The sequence below is a fragment of the Aspergillus thermomutatus genome (assembly GCF_002237265.1).
Source record: "Aspergillus thermomutatus strain HMR AF 39 chromosome Unknown NODE_21, whole genome shotgun sequence".
NCBI classification, from domain to species: Eukaryota; Fungi; Ascomycota; class Eurotiomycetes; order Eurotiales; family Aspergillaceae; genus Aspergillus; species Aspergillus thermomutatus.
In genome coordinates, this window is record NW_020798069.1 from 40,509 (window position 1) to 61,268 (window position 20,760).

Here is a 20,760-nt window from a genome sequence, read left to right on the forward strand (position 1 = left end):
ACTACGTCAGTGGGGAAGCAAAGCATGCGATCACGAGCTTAAATATGCCAAATCAGCCCTTCGAGTTTCCAAAACACACTACTCCTACTGTCGATCACTACTTGAGAAAAATAATGATAGGAGAAATGGAGTCCAAAAACGGGCCTCAATTTGTTCATTATCCAGAGGTCCGTCAAGGACCTTCCGTCCCCTACCAGAACGAGACACAATCCATTCCTGTCTTCCGCGGCACACCCTTGGCCATCGGAGCTGCCGTGTATGTGGATCTCGATCCCGACAAACTATCACCATCCGTCTCACCCAACTGACGTCTCTTCACAGCATTCACTCGGTCGGATTTGTTCAAAGCTTCTTCTGGCGAAATGCAGGGTTTGACGTGATTCGCGAGATCCCGCAGCTGCGGGAATATGCTCCTCGCTACGATCCAACAGTGATCCCGGTCTGCGACTCGAAGAGTGCAGCCACAGAGGAGCTTCCATCAACGCCAGCAAGCAGAAAGGGATCTGCGGGCTATTACACTTCTGCGGACTACCATGCGCTGTACCAGTCCGGGAAACTGACTCCGACTGCTGTCGTGGAGGCATTGCTACCCCTGATCCGGCGTGACGTTCAACCCCCCGGGAAGCACTCCGTCGCCTTTGTCGAGTCGCAGGTAGAGCGGGTTCGCACGGCGGCCGCAGCTTCGACCTCGAGATACAAGCAAGGGCAGCCCCTGGGGCCTCTTGACGGGGTGCCGATCGCGGTCAAAGATGAGGTGCACGTCGAAGGCTACCTGCGGACCCTCGGGAGCAACCTGGACTTCAAGGGAGGGTTTGAGGGCACCTCCTGGTGCGTGCAGAAGTGGGAGGAAGCTGGTGCTATCATTATCGGGAAGACTACCATGCATGAGCTTGGTCTGGGTAAGCTAATCGACCCCCCTAGCCCTGATGACCAGAAATCTCACAAGCAAACCCGCGGAGACAGACACCACGAACAACAACCCGAACTACGGGACACCCAGAAACCCCCACAACCAGAGCTACTACTGCGGTGGCTCCTCTGGAGGGTCCGGCTATGCGGTCGGAGCAGGCCTCGTGCCCATCGCGCTCGGCGCGGACGGCGGAGGCTCAATCCGCATCCCCTCCTCCTTCTGCGGGATCTGGGGCCTGAAACCCTCACACGGTCGCGTCAGCGCCTTCCCAACAGCCTCCCTGGCTCCAACAGTCGGCGTCTACGGACCGATGGCAGCCAGCATCGATGACCTCGCGCTAGCCTACCGCCTCATGGCCGCGCCCGCGCCGGCAACCAAAGACCCGGTCTCCGCCAACTTCCCAGACCCCATGGCGAGCATCTCATCCGCGCACCAAAGACCCCGGAATAAGGCCATCGGTATCGTCCCCTCCTGGATCGACCGCGCCGAGCCACCCGTCCGAGCCGTCTTCGACGCCGCCCTCGACTTCTACCGCAGGCAAGGCTACACCATCGTCGACATCGCCATCCCCTACCTCCCCGAGGGCCAGCGCGCACACGTGCTAACGATCATGGCCGAGATCGCCTCTGGCATGAAACCAGCGCAGATCAGCGCCCTCACAGCCCCCAACAAGGTCCTCGTCTGCATGGGCATGTGGCAGATCACCGCACAGGATCTCATCGCCGCCCAGCGCCTCCGCAACCTCCTCATGTCCCACCTCGCCCACCTCTTCCGTCAACACCCCGGCCTACTCATCCTCACCCCGACAACCCCCATCCCCGGCTGGAAGATCGAAAGCGAGACGGATCTTGCCCGCGGGGTGTCCGACGGCAAAGCCTCCGTCCGGAATATGGAGTATGTCTGGCTGGCAAATTTCAGTGGTTGTCCCGCCATCAGTTGTCCCGCTGGTTATACCTCTGGTGACAAAGGGGGCCACGTCCCTGTTGGTATAATGGCTATGGGCGAATGGGGAACGGAAGAAGACCTCATTGCCTTCGCAAGGGACGGAGAAGCTATCCTGGATCTCCCTGGGAACCGGCCATCGAAATCTGATCGGCTGGGTGGAGAGTCGGCTGGCTTGAGGATCCCAAGCGGCGACGGTTGTCTATGGGAGGATGTGATTGCGAAAGCGACCGCAGTAGACTCCTCTTGAGTGTGGGCACAAGATTTGCCTATATTTATGTAAATTGAGCGGATGAAACTTATCTTACCTATATATGCTAGTAGTCTTACGGTTCATGTGTGCTTATTCACCTTTGGAGGATTTTTACAGACGACTTGGCTTGCTGCTGATCGAACCTACCGGTGGAACACAAGATGGCTCTTGATTAAAACTTGAAAAACCTGGGATAAACCCTATGGACGAGGAGGCCATAGTTCGGTATGCGAACAATCTGCCACAGCCAGGATGAAGTATCTTATATTATAACGGTATGCACAGAAATGGCTGTCCAGCAGCCGTGAAACATGCCATAATCATTGTCGTGGCGTTTGCTCTTGATGTATAGTGGTCATGGACTAGAGTTGGTCAGATCGACTCCGTAGACACAGAGTCGCGACTGCCCCGTTGCAAATAAAATATGACAGTAGCGTGTGCGGCAGTTCACAGTCTCCCTCATTTCCTTCATCTGAAACCGCCCAAAATCAGGCCGGTACAAATTCTGAGGCGCAAGAGAATGGACGTGGTAGCAGTCAACACCCGTAGTTATGACCCAAGAGGAAATCTGCTTTCCGCAGACTTCCCGTTTCAAATCCATATGCCTTCTCCGCGATGAGGAGCGTAGAACTCGCAGCCGAGTCTAGCAACTTCGCCCCGGGATCGAAGCTGTTTTAAAATTCGTTCCCGAGGCGGAATATCATCAGTCAAGTCTTCTTTGATGTGTATGATATAGACAGATAAGCCCGACAGCGGAAGGGGTCCGGAGTTAGCAGTTGGAGCTTCTTCAGGACTGGTGGACGGTGGAGCGGGATCCGCAGGATTTCCACTATCGCTTACATCGTCGGGCTCGTGGTAGCTTGGTGTCGGCTCGTCATGAACCAGCTCAGGGATCTCAACCAAGCCTTCCGCGGTTGAGTAAAATCGTGGTCGCATGTCTACCGTAGCAGAAGCCATGCCCATCGGGGATGGTTCCGACCTCTTGCCAGCTGGAACGGAGAAACTCTGAGGACGCTTTGATCTCGGACTCATTTGCTCTCCACTTCCGCCACAGGTGTTGGTATCTGAGCGTTTGCGCTTCCCGAAACTCGATATCGTCATGCTCGGATGCCGGGCTTCCATAACCTTCCCGGCCAACAACGTCAGTTCCGCGATCAGGTGTCGCGGACAGAGATGACCATATAAATATGCATCCTCGACAGAATCGTCATATGAGCATTCGATGAAGATGGCGCGCAATTTGCCCGCCGCAATTTTCGGTGCTGCTGCCTCCCAGATGCGTTTGTTGCGTGGGTCAAGCGATACACAGTCGGGCTCGACGTCACCGAAGATAATGATCTCATTGCCAGTATGTTGATCACGGATGAAGAATGCAGAGCTCTCCACTGTCGCCCATATGGGCTCTTTTTGGTTTGCTGAGAGCATTCGGGGAGAGCGAGCCGGAGAATATATCCTTCAAGTAGTCCAACGTCAGTGGAATATACTGGCGTTTCAGTGTAGTAGACTTACCCTGCGTCGGTAGTGTGATCAACGGATATAGCTCTGGAAGGCAGCATCAATGGATCAGCGGTAAAGACTGAGCTGCCCACACGATGGTGAGTTCCGGACTCTGGGTGAAAGCGCTGCCTGCATCGCCCATGACTGATGCCGAGGCATCGGGCTAGAAGACCGTCACAGGTTCGGATATAACCCTTAGCATCTCCACGTCCAAATCTTGGATTCCCTCCTTCAACGAGACGTTGATATGTCAGTAGACCCGCGCCGCCATCTTCATCGGACAGATTTGGCCAGATCACGTCGTTGAACATATGGTTTTTAATGGCAGCGACAATCGATGGTAGAGCGGCCAAAGGTTTGGGTCCGTTTCCTGCTTCAAGCATGGGTGTGTTGATTGCCAGGCCGGCCAGGTGGTCCAAGTGAGCATGTGTGATTAGGACAGCTCCAATGATGTCTCGGAAGATATGTGCAGCATTGGCTTGAGCCGACTTGTAGGGCATTCTGAGGCCGGCAAAAGGCCCTTCATCCATCATATACGTGCCATCCTTTAACTCTGCATTGTACTGCTCCAGAGTGTGAATAATGCCTGAAACAAGGGTACCTGCGTCGACCGCAATCACCGAATTCGTTGACCAGTGCGTCGATGTTGATCGGACAAGAAGTCCAGTGAGGCTGTCTTCACGAGGACCTCCCGTTGGACCCTTTACGAGATAGATGTCAGTTACCGGGTTGACTGACACGCTATAACCCGATACTAATCCACACAGTTCGCCGTGGGAACCCGTTTACATGCAGAAGAGATACTTGGAAACGGGCAAGATGGATAAATCAACGTGAAGAGTGGATAAAAGAGAAATTTCAGGAGCAATTTCATTTCATAGGGATACCTATGATTTTGCCAAAAATCATGTTTTCTGATAGGTAAACCCAAGGGCAAGAGTCGCGAGCTAAGAAAAAATGGACTTACCAAGACAATCACCTGAAAAGCTGCTTTATTCGCCATTATCAACAAGCTCTCCAGCCTTGCGTATACGCTCCCGAGACAAATAACTGAGCGACTTTGCTTCGACGTGATGGAGCCTCGGCAACTCACAAACGATGCTCTGTCTCGGAAAGATTGAGCCCTGAGATGGGCAATGTCTCAGTACTCTCGATGAAAGCTTTGAGAGTGAATGTAGAAACCGATCAAATGCGATGTCTTATGCGTTTACCTCTAACCCGCTCTGCATGCGTCCTAAACGCTCCCCATCAGAACCCCTACTCCACGACTCGAAATAGAGGAAAACAAGGGTCGCAAAAACAAAAGCTTCGTGCGTCACACGCAAGTTTTGGGGTGCAGTATGTGAGTAAGCGACGCGCGTGACTGTTCTGTAGGATCCCTGGCAGAAACCGGCTGGCTGCAGAGCAGGTGTCCCAGAACTAAAGACCTCTTTATTTTGTGTGTCGTACACGGTTATGAGAGGTTTTGCCCAGACTTGTACCACAGCCGACAGATGCTGGTCCAGAATCGTAGGGAGCCGATTCCAGAATCACGGGTTGGAACAGGACGGCTCTTTAATTGGCGATAGTACCAAGCAATCCAGCTAGAGCTCAGATCCGAGCACACTCTACTCAATATGATTGTTATCTCGTCCACAGGGCTGCAAGGCTCGCGCAAGTCCGGCGCCACAGAAAAATTCCAGTCAGAATTCTGATGAGTGATGACGGACCGTCGTCCACATGCACTGACACCATCAAATTAACTATTCGAGGGAATCTCCTCTCAAGGATCACACTAGTGGAAGGTTTTGTGTGGCTGAGCGAGGTCGGCGATAAGACCGATGGATTGTGATGGGTATGAAGGAGGAGGATCTGCAGCTTAGTGATGAGATTAAGATGAAGAAATCAATGAAGAACAATCTCATCTGCAAATTTTTTCTAGAAGCAATTTGACGAAGGGACTGTCTGTTGGTAAAAAGCGGCTGCAGACAGAAGGAGTGAAGGATTCGGAGACTCGGGTGGTCGACGGTCGGAGGTCACGTCGATGAGAAGCTCAACCATTCCGGACTTCCCAGCTGTTCATCAGTTAATGGAACCATCTTGTTTGAGTGAAAAGAACCACCGTACAAGCAGGAGTACAGGAACCCTTTCTTTCAAGAATATGTGCAGACGTTTTGTAGTCGACGGCCTGACAATAGCACTGACAGATTGGAATGACGTTACCACTTCAAACTACCCATCGACATGTTATCTGTGGAGACGAGATGCTGCTGATAGATATGAGTGGTGACTGCTGGGATCCGGTGGAGATCATTTCCTGCTGTACGACTGGATAATTGTCTACCTTAAGATAGGTACGACTGTTAGATACTAGTAGGTATCTACATAGCAAATAAAAAGCAGAGGTGCCTGAGGTCTTCTTGCATCGACAATTCCTGCGCAGCCTTGTTCGGGTATAATCGCCAGTTCTTGCTCTATAATCTTGCTGCTGTCTTGAGCAATGCAGAATCTCTGCATTTTATCTGATGCTTTTGAAAAAAGTTATGTCCTTTTTGAAGGAGTCTGAATGGACATGAGGCATGGGGCCTACCTGATCATACAACTCCTCAGAATCAGCTATGAAGGAAGAAATGCACAGATTATGAGAAACATAGTGAATGGGATATCGCACATCCACCAGACACCATACAATGGAATACACCTGGGATGAGATGCGCACCAGTGCATGCAAATATCTCAGCGCAGGTCCAGCATCTCCCCAACACCAGGATGCGCTGCGTTGTTTTGTTCTCTTCTTTCTCCCTTTTGTCTCTTCCCTGGAAGGATGAACAGCACACGCTGCATCTCAAAAATCCTCAGAACAGCTATACTGGGTATCATCACTCAAGGAGCAGTTTCACTCCGCATTCGACATGGAGAGCTCGAAGGAGGAAGGTCCTCCGTCGGGGATTCAGTCGGATCCGCTTATGCTACCAGGTCTCTCTATATCCTTGTTCCATGAACACCGGGTAAGAAGTGTCTTTCTGGCCCACTTCCTTTTGTCTCCATAAGGAGTAGAATGGTTCTGACGAGTTGAATCAACAGGAACAATTTCGCATAGCTTTGCACCCCTCGGACTTGGCTGAGCGCTGCATGTAAGTTCTCAAGCAAAGGATAGAAGCCTCTTCGACTACTGACAGGTCTCAGCTCTGAAAAGACTCTCTGGGAAATCACCATGGTGCACGTCATGAACACTATCACAGATGAGCCAAGTTGGGAGAAAAGGGTGAGAGTCGTGGGTCAAGTTCTGCTCCCAGAAACATGCTGAAAGTAGATTTAGATCTTTGACGAGAATTGTGCAAGAGAATGGCGCCAGAAATTCCTCGACGTCTACAATGGCCTTAGCCCCGAGATGATGGATTGGGTCATCGAGGAGGTTAAGTTCAAGGCTGAAATATTCCTCAAAAAGGGAATGGTCACTGCGTTGGACGGAGACGTGGTCAAATCCGACTCTGCTATCACTGAAGATATCAAGCTTGCCCTCCAGGCGGCTGTGGAGCCTCTGGAGGATATTGCTGAGCATGACAAGGACTATGAGCCCGGCTCGGGAGGGCAGATCGTCAACTTGGTTGATCCGTCGCTGTTCGCACTCTCTTATAGTCGTAGTCAAGTACTCCCGGACAGAGTGATCGGACTCGATGACTATCTTTCCCATTCAGGAAGGGCCAAAATGCTGGAAGTGAAGTGGGAAGAGCGCGATTCCTTCACCGTAATGAATAACGGCAGAACCAGAACCAAGCGCGAATTCCTTGACTTGTTCTCTGCATATAGTCTCGATTACCAGTGGCTGCCATGTGAGATCAAGTTCAAAGACGCTACCGAGGGCTGCCGTATTGCGTCCTACATCAACAATCTGCGCCCCGATCACCATCGCCCGCTTTACGATACACTCGAACGGATCATCGCAAGCGCCATTCCTCTGTGGAACATGAGTTTGACACCTCTGAGATCCGAGCGACTACATCGCCGAAATCGGATCAAGTTCGAGCGAATTGAGTACCTCCCCAACTCCGAATCGCTACGTGAAGTTCTGGAGCTTGGTGACCAGGTTGACTTTGAGGATATTTATGACCGTCTCTGGGAAAGAGAGAAGTCTCGTCCCGTTAAGCCTCCAGAGACCGGGCCCTTGAGTCTCTGGCTAGATCGACTGAGAGGCGAGAATCCTATTGATCTTCGAACCACATTCCGTGACAGAGGATTGCAGGTCATTGTGAAAATGGCCAACATCGAGTTGACACCTGAGACGCCAACATACATCGGGACTCCCTGGCATTTCGAGGGGCTGTTGGTAAGTCTTATTGCCCCAAGTTCTCTGTTTGCCATCTGTCCCATGACAGGCTGCATGATTTGCACAAAGCAAGAGAAATCCCATGCTGACAGAAAATCTCAGAATGAGCATATCTGCGCAACGGCCATATACAACTATTCGTGCGAAAACGTTACCGCTCCCACAATCAGCTTCCGTCAGAGACTTTCGCTGGACTGGCTCCACGAGAATTACTTTGACAAGGGATTCGGTCTCCCCTGGTTGCCACAGGTCTTCGGGTGCGATGAGGAAGAAAAGCAAGTCGTGGTTCTGGGCGAAGTCTCCTGCCCCGAAGGCCGTCTCGTGACCTTCCCAAACATGTTCCAAACCAGCCTCGCTTCCGTTGACCTCGTCGATCCGCGTAAACCGGGTCATTGCAAGTCACTGGTGGTGCATCTTGTCGACCCTTATGTCCGTATCATCTCGACCGCCAACGTTCCTCCCCAGCGGGCGGACTGGTGGGATGGCTTCAATATCCGGAGAGATGTTCTGGCTCAAAAGGGACTCCCCGTAGAGCTGCAGGATATGGTGCTGGATTACCTTGAACCATACCCTCTCACAATCGAAGAAGCCCGCGAACTCAGACTAAACCTCCAGAGAGAGAGGAACCGTATCAGGAGGGAGCAGACTGAAAAGCTCGAGAAGTGGAGGTTCTGATGCCCCGTATCTCGGTCCTTATTAGACGTCGTCTAGCGTTTTGAATAGGCATGAGCCGAGGTGCTTGCTTCGATCAATTAGCGTTGCGCAGTATTCTGGTCAAGGGAAATGCGGTTGGAGGGACTGGTGTTATTGTGGTTTATTGGGATAAGAGTTGCTTGAATGGCTTGGGAACAGATTGAACTTGACGGAAGGGTATCTGCTTCAGGAATGGCCACCTAGGCAGTCAGGAGATGACGAGTGAATAGCGATAGCCGAGAGGAAATCCACAAGCGAATTCGAGTGCACACCTAGAACAAGGCATCAATGCCATTTAAAACAACGTAGATCGGCGTCTCATGCCACCGTTGTGTCTTACTCGACGCGTGATCCACATCACCAGGATAGACGCCGGGTATCTCTTCAGCGCATGGCTGGTTGCAGCTATGTGAGATATATCCAGGCGCATGCGAAAGCTTACGAGTTCCATTCAGCTGCGGTATAGAAGTAGAAACCATAGCCAAGTTCTTGTACTGGCCCAGCAACTGATAGGAATCATAAACAGAGAACAAAAGTATTTCCAGTCCCTATATGCGTAACTTCATATCATTGCCACAGCAAAGCAAGGTGGCATAACCCATAGAAATCCAGCCATAGAATCCCGCCCATTGAAACGCCAGACCGGGCCCGCTAAATTTGACTGTAAGACAGATGGCAAGGAGGTATACACATAATATGAGGGTAAATAGACAGAGAGCGTTTCCCGAGGAAAGGGAATGATGGTTCAGTGTAGGAAAAAAGACAGGTAGTAACGAAATCAGTGATCACCGTCCGGCCTCGAGGCATTGTCAGCCTGATTGCCCACAGCGGCGTCGTAGCTCGGTATCGGTGGTGAGTTCTGATTTGGCAGGTCCTCTGTAATGTCACTACCTCTTCGACTGCCGTCCGGGCTTGAGTACTCGGGAGGCGGACCCTGATCAAGATCGCTTGTGTTCAATAAGGGGGTTTGTTCGTCAGCAATGGTGTTAGCATGACTCGACCCTTCACCCACGTCTTCGTGGGAGGGAATATGCGCAAGTGGAGCGAGAGAAATATCGGTAGGTGATCGGACCGGGCCGGGACTACGAGAGGGTGGGATCCTGACGGTCGAGTTTGTCCTTGCGTCCTGATAGACCCGCTGTGAGATCTGAGCAGCGCTCTCGCGACCGGACTCAAGGAGGATGCTGCCCTGCTCGCTTCCATATGGCGGCGGAGGTGCCAGGCTGCCTGTCATGGGAGCCAACCCCCATTTTTTGACGTTGGCTTCGATGAAAACAAATCCCATCTGACCAAAGTTCACATGCACGGTGCAAGGACCATTGGCGCCAACGGTAGGGAAGAAATTCTGTGTCTTGGCCCCATGGACCACATCCTCTAATTTCTTGCCGTTGCGAGTGAAGAAGATTGTGCCGGACCGTGGTCGGTACCCTACGCCAAGCACATCGCCTTGCGCTAAAGGAGGGCCATAGGGTGTCGATGAGAAGGGCTGGTTATACCGGCGGTGACCCGTTGATAAGTAGGCGACAGAAGTCTTGTGGAAGCCTGATAAAGGACAAAATGTGTTAGCAACAGGATTGCGGGAGAGCTAGCGATCAATATTTGGACATTGACACACCTGGGAGTCGAAATAGCGGATACGGTTTTGTGGTCATGCCAATGCTGATGAGAGTGCTTTCTGGTTTATCGTAGATCTTCGCTTCCCAGTAATAGACGTCATTCTGCTTGGGAACAGGCAAGTTGGTCTGTACGCTGCATTCCGAATCATAGAACTCAATTTCCGTCCGACCTTCGACAAAACAATTGGCAATCTCCAACTCTGGTTGGAACTCCCATGCCGAGACACCCTTCTCCTGTATCGCAAGGAATTGAGATAACGAAATGTCGGTCTGCGTCGACTCGGGCGGATTGGCCTCTACGAACGCTGGCAACCATCACAGTTAGCATCGATACGTCGTGCGGTCGATATTCTGCCGCAAACTTACACTTCGCTCTCATATATTCCGATCGCGACAAATCATCCATGACCTCCAAGGCTTCCGCCTCCTCGCGCGCAAACGCCTGCTCATCATCGAATTCACCCGGTCGCCCAATACGATCAAGAATGATCCGGCCACGTCGGGTGTACTTGAAGAAGAAAAAAACAGCGAGAACGACGACAGCAACAGTCGCAGAGCCAAAGGCAGACAGGACGCCGATCAAGATACCCTTGCCGGTCGAACCGGAGGAGTTGCCACTGACGCCAACCAGGCCGCCATCACTCTGCGACGTTAATGACAACAGGACATGTTCGACATTTTTGGCGACGACATCTGCGTCTGTAGACGGGAGAGGAGTCGAGCCCGATGGAAACGACGTCGGGTTCCTTATCACGGAAGTGGTGAGAGTTGAGGGAGCACCGAAGATAGCACCAGGCCCCGATGCCTCAGATCCCCGCATCATTCATTGACTTGACCGTCGGGTCAGAGTCGACTGGCTTTGTTCTTATGATGTTCAGATAAGGGAGACAGAATTAATTACAGAAGATGAATAGACAAGCAAAACGTGCGAAAGAGAAGATGGACGAGAGCAGGGAAAAGATGGAGAGAAGGATGGGAGAGAAATGGAAGTCGAAGTCGAGAGAGCGAGAGAGCGCCCAGCTGGGTGGAAGCCACTTGCTGTCTGTAGGTATGTAAGTTACGAACAAGGCCAGTCGATCAACAGAATGACGCTTTCGGGGAGATAAGATGCATTCGGAGTATATCTATGCAGCAAATCAGCCAGGATCAGACATTCTCCTACATTTAAATGTTCCTGTTCAGATAATATTTCAACCATTCTGCTAGTTCCTTCTTGCGACAGTTTGAGCTCTAATTGCTCTTGGTCTTTCAAGTTCAGAAATGCAGGGTCCTCTGAGCAGGGATGGATTGCGGGTGTCTGCCTTTCGTATCTGTGGCCGGTAACTTACGGTAAGTACAATACCTCCTGCGTCGATGACGGCGTAAGTCGGAGGATGTGCTAGATACGAGATGGCGGCGGCACTATTGATGGACAGATATCTTATGCCCAAGAGAGAGTCTCCTACATTGCATCCTCGATGCCAGCCCTTGGTCGTTGCGACTCCTTGCCTTCCTGCTTTTGGCGGCCTCAGATACTTCCCTCTGACACCTTTTGCCCCCCTTCGCCCTTCAGTTAGCTACAGAGAAGATGTGTGGCTCAGGGCGGTCAGATATCGTTATCAGTGCTGTTGACGCCCTTGATATCCGCATTGCCGTGACCAGCAATGACTGCGATAAATATCCAGGTTCGTAGGACGCTGAATCTCCTGGATTCCATCCCGCTCTCTGCCCCTTCTGTCTTTCTTTCTCAGTGCTTCTGTCTCACCGGTCCAAAACTTAAAAGCGCGAGGCTGACGGAGCCGCGGCGCAGCAAAACAACATGCTCGCAGAGTGGCTGCGAAGCTTGGGGTCTCAGCTGGTCTGATCTACCTTGTCGGTCAGCCTACAATCAATTGGGGGGATTCAGATCAACCACGTCCGTTCCGACAAAGACGATACTTTTACTACCTTAGCGGGGTGAACGAGGCGGACTGCTATCTGACATATGATGTCAAGAATGACCTCCTGACGCTCTATGTGCCCGATTTCGACTTGCACCGCGCCGTATGGATGGGCCCAACTTTGACAGTGGAAGAGGCTCAGGAACGGTACGATGTCGATCAAGTGCGGTACTATGCGTCTCTCAAGGGGGACGTCCAGCGGTGGGTGGACAGCTACAACAAGACGAGTTTGTTATATATACTCCATGATACCCAGAAGCCCCAGGTGTTGTCACACGAACTGCGCTTAGATGACGAATCGCTGTTGCCCGCCATGGATGCAGCCCGGGGCATCAAGGATGAGCATGAGATTCGGATGATTCGAGAAGCGAACAGGGTATCTGCTTTGGCTCACCGCAAGGTGCTCGAAAACGTTCTCCGAATGTCGTCAGAGGCAGAGATCGAAGGTCTTTTCCTGGATACGTGTATCTCCCATGGAGCGAAGAATCAGGCATATGAGATCATCGCCGGGTCAGGGGAGAATGCGGCCGTCCTTCACTATGTGAAGAACGACGAACCGCTTCAAGGAAGACAGCTGGTCTGTCTGGACGCGGGTGCCGAGTGGAACTGCTACGCCAGTGACGTAACCCGAACCTTTCCCCTGGCCGCCGACTGGCCCACTGCGCGGGCCAGGGACATCTACTACTTGGTAGAAGAGATGCAAGAAGAATGCATCAAGCGTATACAGAAAGGCGTGCGATTTCTAGACCTACAGGTCCTTGCGCATGTGATTGCAATTGAAGGATTGATACGACTAGGCATCCTCAAGGGCGGCTCGGTAGAAGAGATTCGCGAGTCCGGGGCATCGACCGTCTTTTTCCCGCACGGGCTAGGCCATCACGTCGGACTCGAAGTGCATGACGTTTCGGCGAAACGGCTCACAGCTTTGGAGGGGGACAACGAATACTACGGCTCGACTTTGGTGCCGTCTATGAGCCATTGTCCCTGTACACTTTCCGCACCATTATTGGAGGAAGGTATGGTGGTCACAGTCGAGCCTGGCATCTACTTCTCCCGACTGGCTCTGGCGAATGCACGGAAACTGCCCTATGCGAGATATATCAACTTTGATGAGGCCGAGAAATACATTCCCATTGGCGGCGTGCGCATTGAGGACGATATCTTGGTGACCAGCTCTGGGTACGAAAACCTGACTACAGCTCCTAAAGGGGAGGAAATGCTAGAGATCATCCGTCGGGGGATCGACAATTAGCCGGCTCTAATTTCGGCTTCCGATGAAGGACGGTCTGCTGGGTCATGGATGGAGTATGGACACATTATTATTGTCACCTTGTTTCATCATTGTTGAAACAGTACATGAGGGCCTAGAATCGGGCTTCTGGCACTGGGACCACTTAATACCTACGTAACTTGTGCTTGCTGGTTGAAAGGGCCCGGATATACATGGACATACAGAAGTTTCCAACCCAAACCTGTTGACGGGAGTCGGATGGGATGGGAAATCACGCATGCACAATTCAGGTAATTCACTCGCAATAAGATGAACCCATCAACTAGTCATCCAGCTTTTCCATGAACAGAAGAGTCGGACCGTACGGCATGCCCAGATTTGCCACGCAGGTTGGCATTAATTTGGCGCATTGGGCCCCGAGCGGAGTTTTTCTTGTCTTGCTCCGTCCAGCTTTCCGAATTATCCCTTTCCCTTTGTCGGAGTCATACCACCTTTTCTGGGAAAGGGGGAGGAAATGAAATTTGTTAAAAAAAAATTCTGTCAGACCAGACGCGGCCATGAATCATCGAGCTTTTCGTTTCAGAATGTCTGTAGGAGAACGATGACTATCAGGAGTAATGAGAGCGATGCTTGCCGGGTCTCCTGATCGGTCTTAATATCTAGTTACAATAGACTACAATACGGCGTATACAGTCAACCTGTTGAATTCATTATTGACAATTTGACATCGAATACTCAATGGTTGGCAGATATCGCACAAAATTGCTCGATATGCTCAGAAGATGACTCCATAGTTAGGCATCATATTGTAAAAACATCGATGATTCGGGATGCTTCACGCAATTCTCTGTGCTGATTAGTCCATCTGTCACCATAAAATTTTCGCATTAGGTACCCCTGCTTTTACTTTTCAACCTTCTAGACTTGCTTTGTCTTTGTGCTACTGTGGATCTCCGTCAAGGTGGATCCGATTTTCGGGATGATGAGTTCTCACTCCGGCAGCCCTGCAGATTATTGCAGACTTGACGTGATCTCTGATGGGTTACCGGATTGGGCTGTAGTGAGTCACACCACAGCACCAACTCATCTCCAGAGCTATGCCTACCTTAGCTTTATATACCCTGCTCGTCTTTGTATATCATCTTTGATCTCCTGATCTTTTGTTTTCTTTTCTTCACCTCATCTCATCCTTCCCAGGGGGTGATGGTCACTCCCCTCTTGCTGATTCTCTAAAAGTTGTTTACTTCTTCTATATCCAGCTCGCCTATACTTTACTATTACCCACATCAACAGGAGAGGAGTTTAAAAAGTGAAACGAAAAAAATATCCTTCCTTCGTCCTTCATTTGAGCATCGACCTCGCCAATCCCCTCTCGAGAATGGGACAGAGACATAACAGACGTCGTACACGCCCAAGATCACGGAACCGCAGCTCCAACGCCGATTCATCCGATTCCTTTCCGCCCTTTACGTATTTCTTCGGCTCAAGCCTTCCTTCCGCATACTGTGTGAGCAAGTCCAGGGCCGCCTGCAGTTCACCGGACCGCTTCCCGATGCCCTCCGCCCAGACCTGGCATCAGGGGTATTCGGCATGGCAGGTGCGTGAACGCAAGTCGCCGCTGGAGGCAGAGCAGTATCGTCTTTTTGGAGGTGAACCGGGTGACGATGTAGACCTCTGCTATCGCATGCTGGAGTACTTTGGTGGTCTCGATTATATCGACCCGTGAGTTGCCCTCCTTGGCAGGCTTTCCCTTTTGAATTCATTCTGACTCATCTCGCCGTAGACCGGACTCCTTGAAGCTGCTACCTGGGTGACGCCGATGAATCAACCCGCCTCGTATCGCTGGTTTCGATTTTCTGTTCCCATCCGGGCATTGCGACGGAGAAGCGAAAAGCTAAAATCAAAATTTCAAACTGATGAAAACGATCGACCGCTATCGAACGCCACCATCCCTGCAGAAGATCTCGGCTTTAGCAGGACACAGCACAAGCGCCGACCCCCTTCCCAACTGGAGAGAGCACCAGTTTACATGGAACCCCCAAGTCATGACTTGCAGCAATGAAGATTCCCGTTGACCTGTTCTCTCCCTTTGAGTACAGCTGATCACACGGGTATTGGATTGGTCTACCAAACACTTGGCCATGTGATTCCTGGTACAGGATATTTCCAACGCGATGTCGCAATGCTCATTTCGAGAAAAAGAACAATGGCATGACCTGCCAGCCCGGCTTGTTTTTGAGGGTTGAATTCGCGTCCGACCTTCGAATGGTTGTTGATGCTTGAGTTCCCCGTAAACAAGCTTGCTGCGGAAGGCCACTTTTCTCAACGCGACAAACAACTTGTGAATCACAAGCTTGTCTGCAGTTATCACTGCGCCCAACAGCGTATGAAATTTTTCTGTCACATCAGTTTCGGAGGACAGCGCGGTTCTCCACCTCCACGGACCAGGTCCTGCATTTTTGTGCTATCGCACAGGACATACCAGGGTATCGAGGCTCGTTAGGCAGAAATAGAGGTCGAAACTGAATCGTTCATCGAGTCATGACAAACTGCGATGTCAGTATGTTCATGAATAACAGACCCATGTAATCTCTGTACAATAGAAAACAAGACCACATGGAGTTCCTTTCTCAAGAATCGATAAATAAATATCCTTTAATCACCGCGTCAGCATCGTCATCATCATCATCATTATCATCATTCGAGGTGTAAGGTTTGATGATGGAGAGAACAGCCTTGTGTTTATTGAGGGTCCAGCTAAGCCATAAGAGGAAGGCGGTGTTAAATACTCTCCCCCCGTAAAGGACACGGTCAATCACAAGTTGAGCCATCGCTGAATGATATGATAACCGTGTCTACTTGCTTGGGATGCTGCATGCTGGACAGCATTTTCCCTTGTCCTTTCCACTCCTTTGTTACATCTCTGAAGAGACCATGCTTTTGGAGGCGATATCTTGATTTGTTTTGACGACAGATATCATTTTCCATGAGAGATCTCTCTCATAGCTTGCCTTCCTTTTTGCTAGTCCAATACCCCAGCGTCACTGAGGGCGACCGTGTCCGCAGTGAAATACACTCACCATGTCTACAGATTACAATTATGATGAACAGGTAGAGAGTTTCGCCTCGAATCCATGCTTCTGTTCTTGGCAGCTCATACTCATCATCTGTCTAGGGACAATTTTTCCCGTTCTTCATCCTGACTCTTACCGGCCTCGTCACCCTCCCTCTCACATACAACCTTCTCAAGCCGAGCAAGGGTGAGTCGCAGAAGTAGCTAGGAAGCATGAACGAACTCAGGAATGACTGACTGTCTGTATTCAGAGCTCGAGAATACCGCCCCCCGGATACAATCAGACTACAAGCCACAACATGGCGATCTCATCGAAGCGCAGAAGCGGAAACGCCTGCGCAAAGAACGCCGTATCAAGCGCATAGTGACCGTGATCGCAGGCTATGCTATCATGGCATGGATGGTCTATCTTATCATCGTCACTGCGAGAACCGTACCCAAGATCTGGGATCCATACGAAATTCTGGGTATCTCAAGGGTATGAAATACGGTGCAAACCCAGCAGTTGTTCGCAAGAGCGAAGGGTGCGGATGATCGCTAACTTGTTTCACTTTTCTAGAGTGCGGACGAAAAAGCCATCTCCAGACACTACAAGCGTCTTTCTCTCATCTACCATCCTGACAAAATCCGCCCTGATCCCTCTAAGAACGAGACCATCGAGACTCTCAACGAGCGCTTCGTTGAACTGACCAAGGCTTACAAAGCGCTGACAGATGAAGAAGTGCGGAATAACTACATTCAATACGGCCACCCCGATGGCAAACAGAGTTTCAGCATCGGCATTGCTCTCCCCAAGCTTATCGTCACAGAAGGAAATGGGAAATACGTCTTGTTGGTCTACGGAGCTCTGCTCGGTGTTCTGTTGCCTTATATCGTCGGAAAGTGGTGGTATGGATCTCAGCGCTACACCAAGGAGAAAGTGTTGGTCGCAAGCGCCGGCAACATCTTCCGGGAATACAAGGACGACATCACCGATGGCGGTATCATCAATGCACTGTCTTCCGGCGTTGAGTTCAAAGACATGCTCAAGGGCTCCCACGCAGAAGCTGGACTTGCGAAACTTGAGAAGAGGGTTTTGGCTGAAGGTTCGATACTGGCACCTGAGACTCGGAAGGCTCTTTCACAAATGGACGATTCCACCCGGCGAAAGGCGCTCGCATTACTGTGGGCTTACTTGGGCAGAGTTGACTTGGAGGATGCTACGCTGAATGGAGGTGAGATATGGCTTTTCTGTATGGCTGAAAATCAGTCCGCTAACGAATACTTGTTTCTTTTGCAGAGAAATACGAGGCTGCTCCAATTGCCCTGTCTCTGAACGAAGCATTTACAGCCATTTCCCTCGCCTTTGGTAACCTTCATCCTATTCTCGGCTCCTTCCGCACATCCCAGCATTTGATCCAAGCCGTTGCTCCGGGCTCATCGCCACTGTTGCAACTGCCACACTTCAACAACGAAGTCATCAAGGCTATTGAAGGTGCAGATGCCAAGGATCATTACACCGTGCAGAAGTTCATGAGCTTGCCCGAAGACAAGCGGCGCAGCCTGACCATTGGTGCTGGTCTTCTGTCCGAGAAGCAGTACTCGACAGCCGTGTCCGTCGCCAAGCAACTTCCTGCTATTGAAGTCTCCAAGGCCTTCTTCAAGGTCATGGGAGAGAAGGTCATTACCCCAAGCAGTCTGGTGCAACTGGTCGTGAAAGCCCGGTTCATCCCTCCCGGCTCCACCAACGTCCCGAAAGTGAACCCCGCCGAACTGGAAGACATCGACCCAGATGAGGACGACCTCGACGCTCTCATGGGCCGAAAGCCCCCCAAGAACAGACCTACCAAGGTCGTCAATGGCCAACAGGTCGAGAACAAGATCGAGACTATCCAACCCCCACTCGCTCACGCACCCTACCTGGCTCGCGACCACTCTCCTCGCTGGCACATTTTCCTGGCCGATGCAAAGCAGGGCAAGATGGCCGTCCCCCCTTTTACCTTCACCACCTTCGACAAGCCCCTGTTCGACGAGGCAGGCAAGCCCACGTTCAACGTGCAAACTCTCAAGATGCAGTTCCAGGCCCCTCCTCAGGTAGGAGACTTCACTTTTGTTATGCACATGCTGTGTGACAGCTATCTGGGTCTCGACACAAAGCTGGACATCACGCTACATGTCGACGATCCGGCCAAGGCGGCTGCTCTCGAGGAAGAAGACGACATCAGCGAGCCCGATGAAGGTATGTTCTATTCGCATTGATTTTTCTGCATTGTCAAGTCACTAATCAATCTCGGTGATAGATTCTATTGCTGGTCAAATGCAGGCCCTGAAGACCGGCCAACCGCCCAAGAAGAAAGCACGGAAGCCCTCTGACGAGTCTAGCGAGGAGGAGAGTGATACGGATGGCGATGCGGGAGATACCAGCGACACGAACACAGAAACTGACGTTGATGATTAAGGATGTCTTATGCTGACAGTCCAGATGGGACATTTAAGTGCAATAGAAGCAGAAAACCATCATTAATGTCTCCGTGGAAATGATACACTCAGTCAATATGAGTCTCGGGTTGCGTCCATGTCGCCTCATTTGACCATGTAGCGTTGGCACTTTGTTTCTTTCTTTCTTTCCAAAATATCTATCCGCGCAATGGGCTTGTCCGCTCCTGGAGTTATTTCCTGTACTGTACATGTTAGATCATGCATTTAGTCTGGGAGTCGAATCAAACGTTCTGGTCCTTCATCCTTCATGTACTGTTAGTTCGCAAGGCACCAATTTGAAATCTCTATTGTTGATGGTCGAACAGTCCGACCAACAATACAGCCGGGCATCTCTTGAGGAGTTCTCAGGCTGATGGATCGGAAGGCTTCACCCCGCAGGAAGTAATGTCCCGACCCAGGCCGAGATGACCCATGTATGAATGTGTCCTTTTAAAGAGACATATCTCAGAGCAGAAGCGGTGACATAATACTCAACAGGCGGATCATCAGCCTGGAATATTCCCTGCTCATGTAGACAAAAACGAACTGCATTTGGATATCTGATGATGGTATCTCAGGGCCTTAAAAAAACTAAGCGATAACGACGGCGTAGGCCATGCACAATGATGAGCACCAAGAGGTGGCGTGAGAAGAAGAAGAAGAAGAGAATGAGAGGAGCTCGGCTATGGACGTCAAGGTCATCTAGGGAAGGTGGAGAAAAAAGACGTATAGATCAGACAGAAGAGGATCGGCAGGGGAGGGGGAATATTGGCTTCCCGTGACCCCGAACAGACGTGCTAATCGTGTGGATAGGACCAGCCTGGGAGAAGAGGCGGATGAAGAGACTGTTGCTCTTGCAGGTGGTCATCGAAGCCCCCAAGCATATTAACAGGCATCTCGGCAGCGGATGCAGGCTGTTGAAAACCAGGCCCGGCAGTCACGCGAGAGCCAAGCGACTCCTTCGCATCTGCGTTACAAGTATCTAGATAGTAAAGGTACGGATGGTTATGGCCGAGCACAGTTGTTGCTGTGCCCAGACATGCAGTATCATCAGCGAGATTGTTGGACCGAGCCAGCGCCAGCCCAGAGAAATCCTGGTTTGGATAGCTGTGATACTGCTCTGAACGGACAGTTTGAATCGAAGGAAAGTTCCACTTCCAATCAGCCCCTACAGGGGAGAGGTCGACGGGACTGCAGTTGCTCGACGAGGGCTCGGGGGGAGTAGCTGGTTCTGGAGAGGGGTCTGTCGTTGCGCTGCATTCAGCCGAAGTGGACAACAAGCGCAGATACTGTAGATCTTCTGAGTCTTCGTTGCTGTCTTCAGGGTTTTCCTCAGCTTGCTTGATCAGTCCCAAACGGTCCAAGATAGCGTGCGTCAGGGGGTATCCATCAGAAGCTTCGGGAAGAGGCTCTCCAGGGAATCCATCCTTATTCAAGCAGAGTTTGTAGAGTTTCTGCAACGCCTTGACGACTAGTGAGTGATGCGATTCAAGCATCTCAACGAATCTGTGCAGGCAGACAAGGCTCGTCAGACTCAATCTCCTTCAATCCACCAACACCAAGAGGAGGCAAAGCAATGAGCGTGAGAGAAACGCGTGAGAAAGCAGTTAAAATGGTCTCACCCTCGGGAGTAGACTTTCGTCTGTGTAGCTTTCCTCTCTCGGAAGAGGCAGGGGTGGTTATGCGCTGAGCAACGGTTGCATGGCTGTTTCCCATCACACTATTATAGATGAGCATGACTGAAAGTCCTATGTCCTGGGGGAACATCGTTCCAAGAGTCTTCTTTGGCACCAACCTTGGTTTTCTTGACTCTGCAACGATCGCAAGCTTTCAGGACATGCTTTCGCTTGACTCGGAAAACTC

The 20,760-nt window shown here is 51.1% G+C and overlaps 8 protein-coding genes across 8 annotated transcripts; 5 read left to right on the top strand and 3 right to left on the bottom strand.

The window, feature by feature from the left end:
• Positions 1–113: 113 nt before the first annotated feature.
• Positions 114–2,102, top strand: CDV56_105035 (amidase; the record flags this gene model as incomplete). The annotated part of the gene is made up of 3 exons (XM_026758654.1): positions 114–256; positions 322–899; positions 964–2,102. 3 exons carry the CDS (start codon positions 114–116, stop codon positions 2,100–2,102), a joined length of 1,860 nt encoding a protein of 619 aa, XP_026617536.1.
• A 594-nt stretch (positions 2,103–2,696) lies between these two features.
• pdeA (3',5'-cyclic-nucleotide phosphodiesterase PDE1) lies at positions 2,697–4,605 on the bottom strand (the record flags this gene model as incomplete). The annotated part of the gene is made up of 3 exons (XM_026758843.1): positions 2,697–3,558; positions 3,615–4,303; positions 4,570–4,605. 3 exons carry the CDS (start codon positions 4,603–4,605, stop codon positions 2,697–2,699), a joined length of 1,587 nt encoding a protein of 528 aa, XP_026617537.1.
• Positions 4,606–6,493: 1,888 nt separating this feature from the next.
• Positions 6,494–8,583, top strand: CDV56_105523 (DUF4246 domain-containing protein; the record flags this gene model as incomplete). The annotated part of the gene is made up of 4 exons (XM_026759142.1): positions 6,494–6,589; positions 6,666–6,715; positions 6,768–6,846; positions 6,901–8,583. The coding sequence occupies 4 exons, from the start codon at positions 6,494–6,496 to the stop codon at positions 8,581–8,583; spliced, it is 1,908 nt and encodes a 635-aa protein (XP_026617538.1).
• Positions 8,584–9,379: 796 nt separating this feature from the next.
• On the bottom strand, positions 9,380–11,040 carry SSH4 (SSH4 family protein; the record flags this gene model as incomplete). The annotated part of the gene is made up of 3 exons (XM_026759363.1): positions 9,380–10,143; positions 10,217–10,522; positions 10,584–11,040. The coding sequence occupies 3 exons, from the start codon at positions 11,038–11,040 to the stop codon at positions 9,380–9,382; spliced, it is 1,527 nt and encodes a 508-aa protein (XP_026617539.1).
• A 744-nt stretch (positions 11,041–11,784) lies between these two features.
• CDV56_105921 (aminopeptidase P family protein) lies at positions 11,785–13,388 on the top strand (the record flags this gene model as incomplete). The annotated part of the gene is made up of 2 exons (XM_026759540.1): positions 11,785–11,885; positions 12,026–13,388. 2 exons carry the CDS (start codon positions 11,785–11,787, stop codon positions 13,386–13,388), a joined length of 1,464 nt encoding a protein of 487 aa, XP_026617540.1.
• A 1,357-nt stretch (positions 13,389–14,745) lies between these two features.
• On the top strand, positions 14,746–15,181 carry CDV56_106113 (uncharacterized protein; the record flags this gene model as incomplete). Its single annotated transcript, XM_026759732.1, has 2 exons — positions 14,746–15,089; positions 15,151–15,181. The coding sequence occupies 2 exons, from the start codon at positions 14,746–14,748 to the stop codon at positions 15,179–15,181; spliced, it is 375 nt and encodes a 124-aa protein (XP_026617541.1).
• A 1,267-nt stretch (positions 15,182–16,448) lies between these two features.
• On the top strand, positions 16,449–18,877 carry CDV56_106222 (J domain-containing protein; the record flags this gene model as incomplete). Its single annotated transcript, XM_026759841.1, has 6 exons — positions 16,449–16,478; positions 16,543–16,627; positions 16,692–16,918; positions 17,000–17,654; positions 17,720–18,658; positions 18,720–18,877. The coding sequence occupies 6 exons, from the start codon at positions 16,449–16,451 to the stop codon at positions 18,875–18,877; spliced, it is 2,094 nt and encodes a 697-aa protein (XP_026617542.1).
• Positions 18,878–19,694: 817 nt separating this feature from the next.
• Positions 19,695–20,393, bottom strand: CDV56_106432 (uncharacterized protein; the record flags this gene model as incomplete). Its single annotated transcript, XM_026760051.1, has 1 exon — positions 19,695–20,393. The coding sequence occupies one exon, from the start codon at positions 20,391–20,393 to the stop codon at positions 19,695–19,697; it is 699 nt and encodes a 232-aa protein (XP_026617543.1).
• Positions 20,394–20,760: the final 367 nt, after the last annotated feature.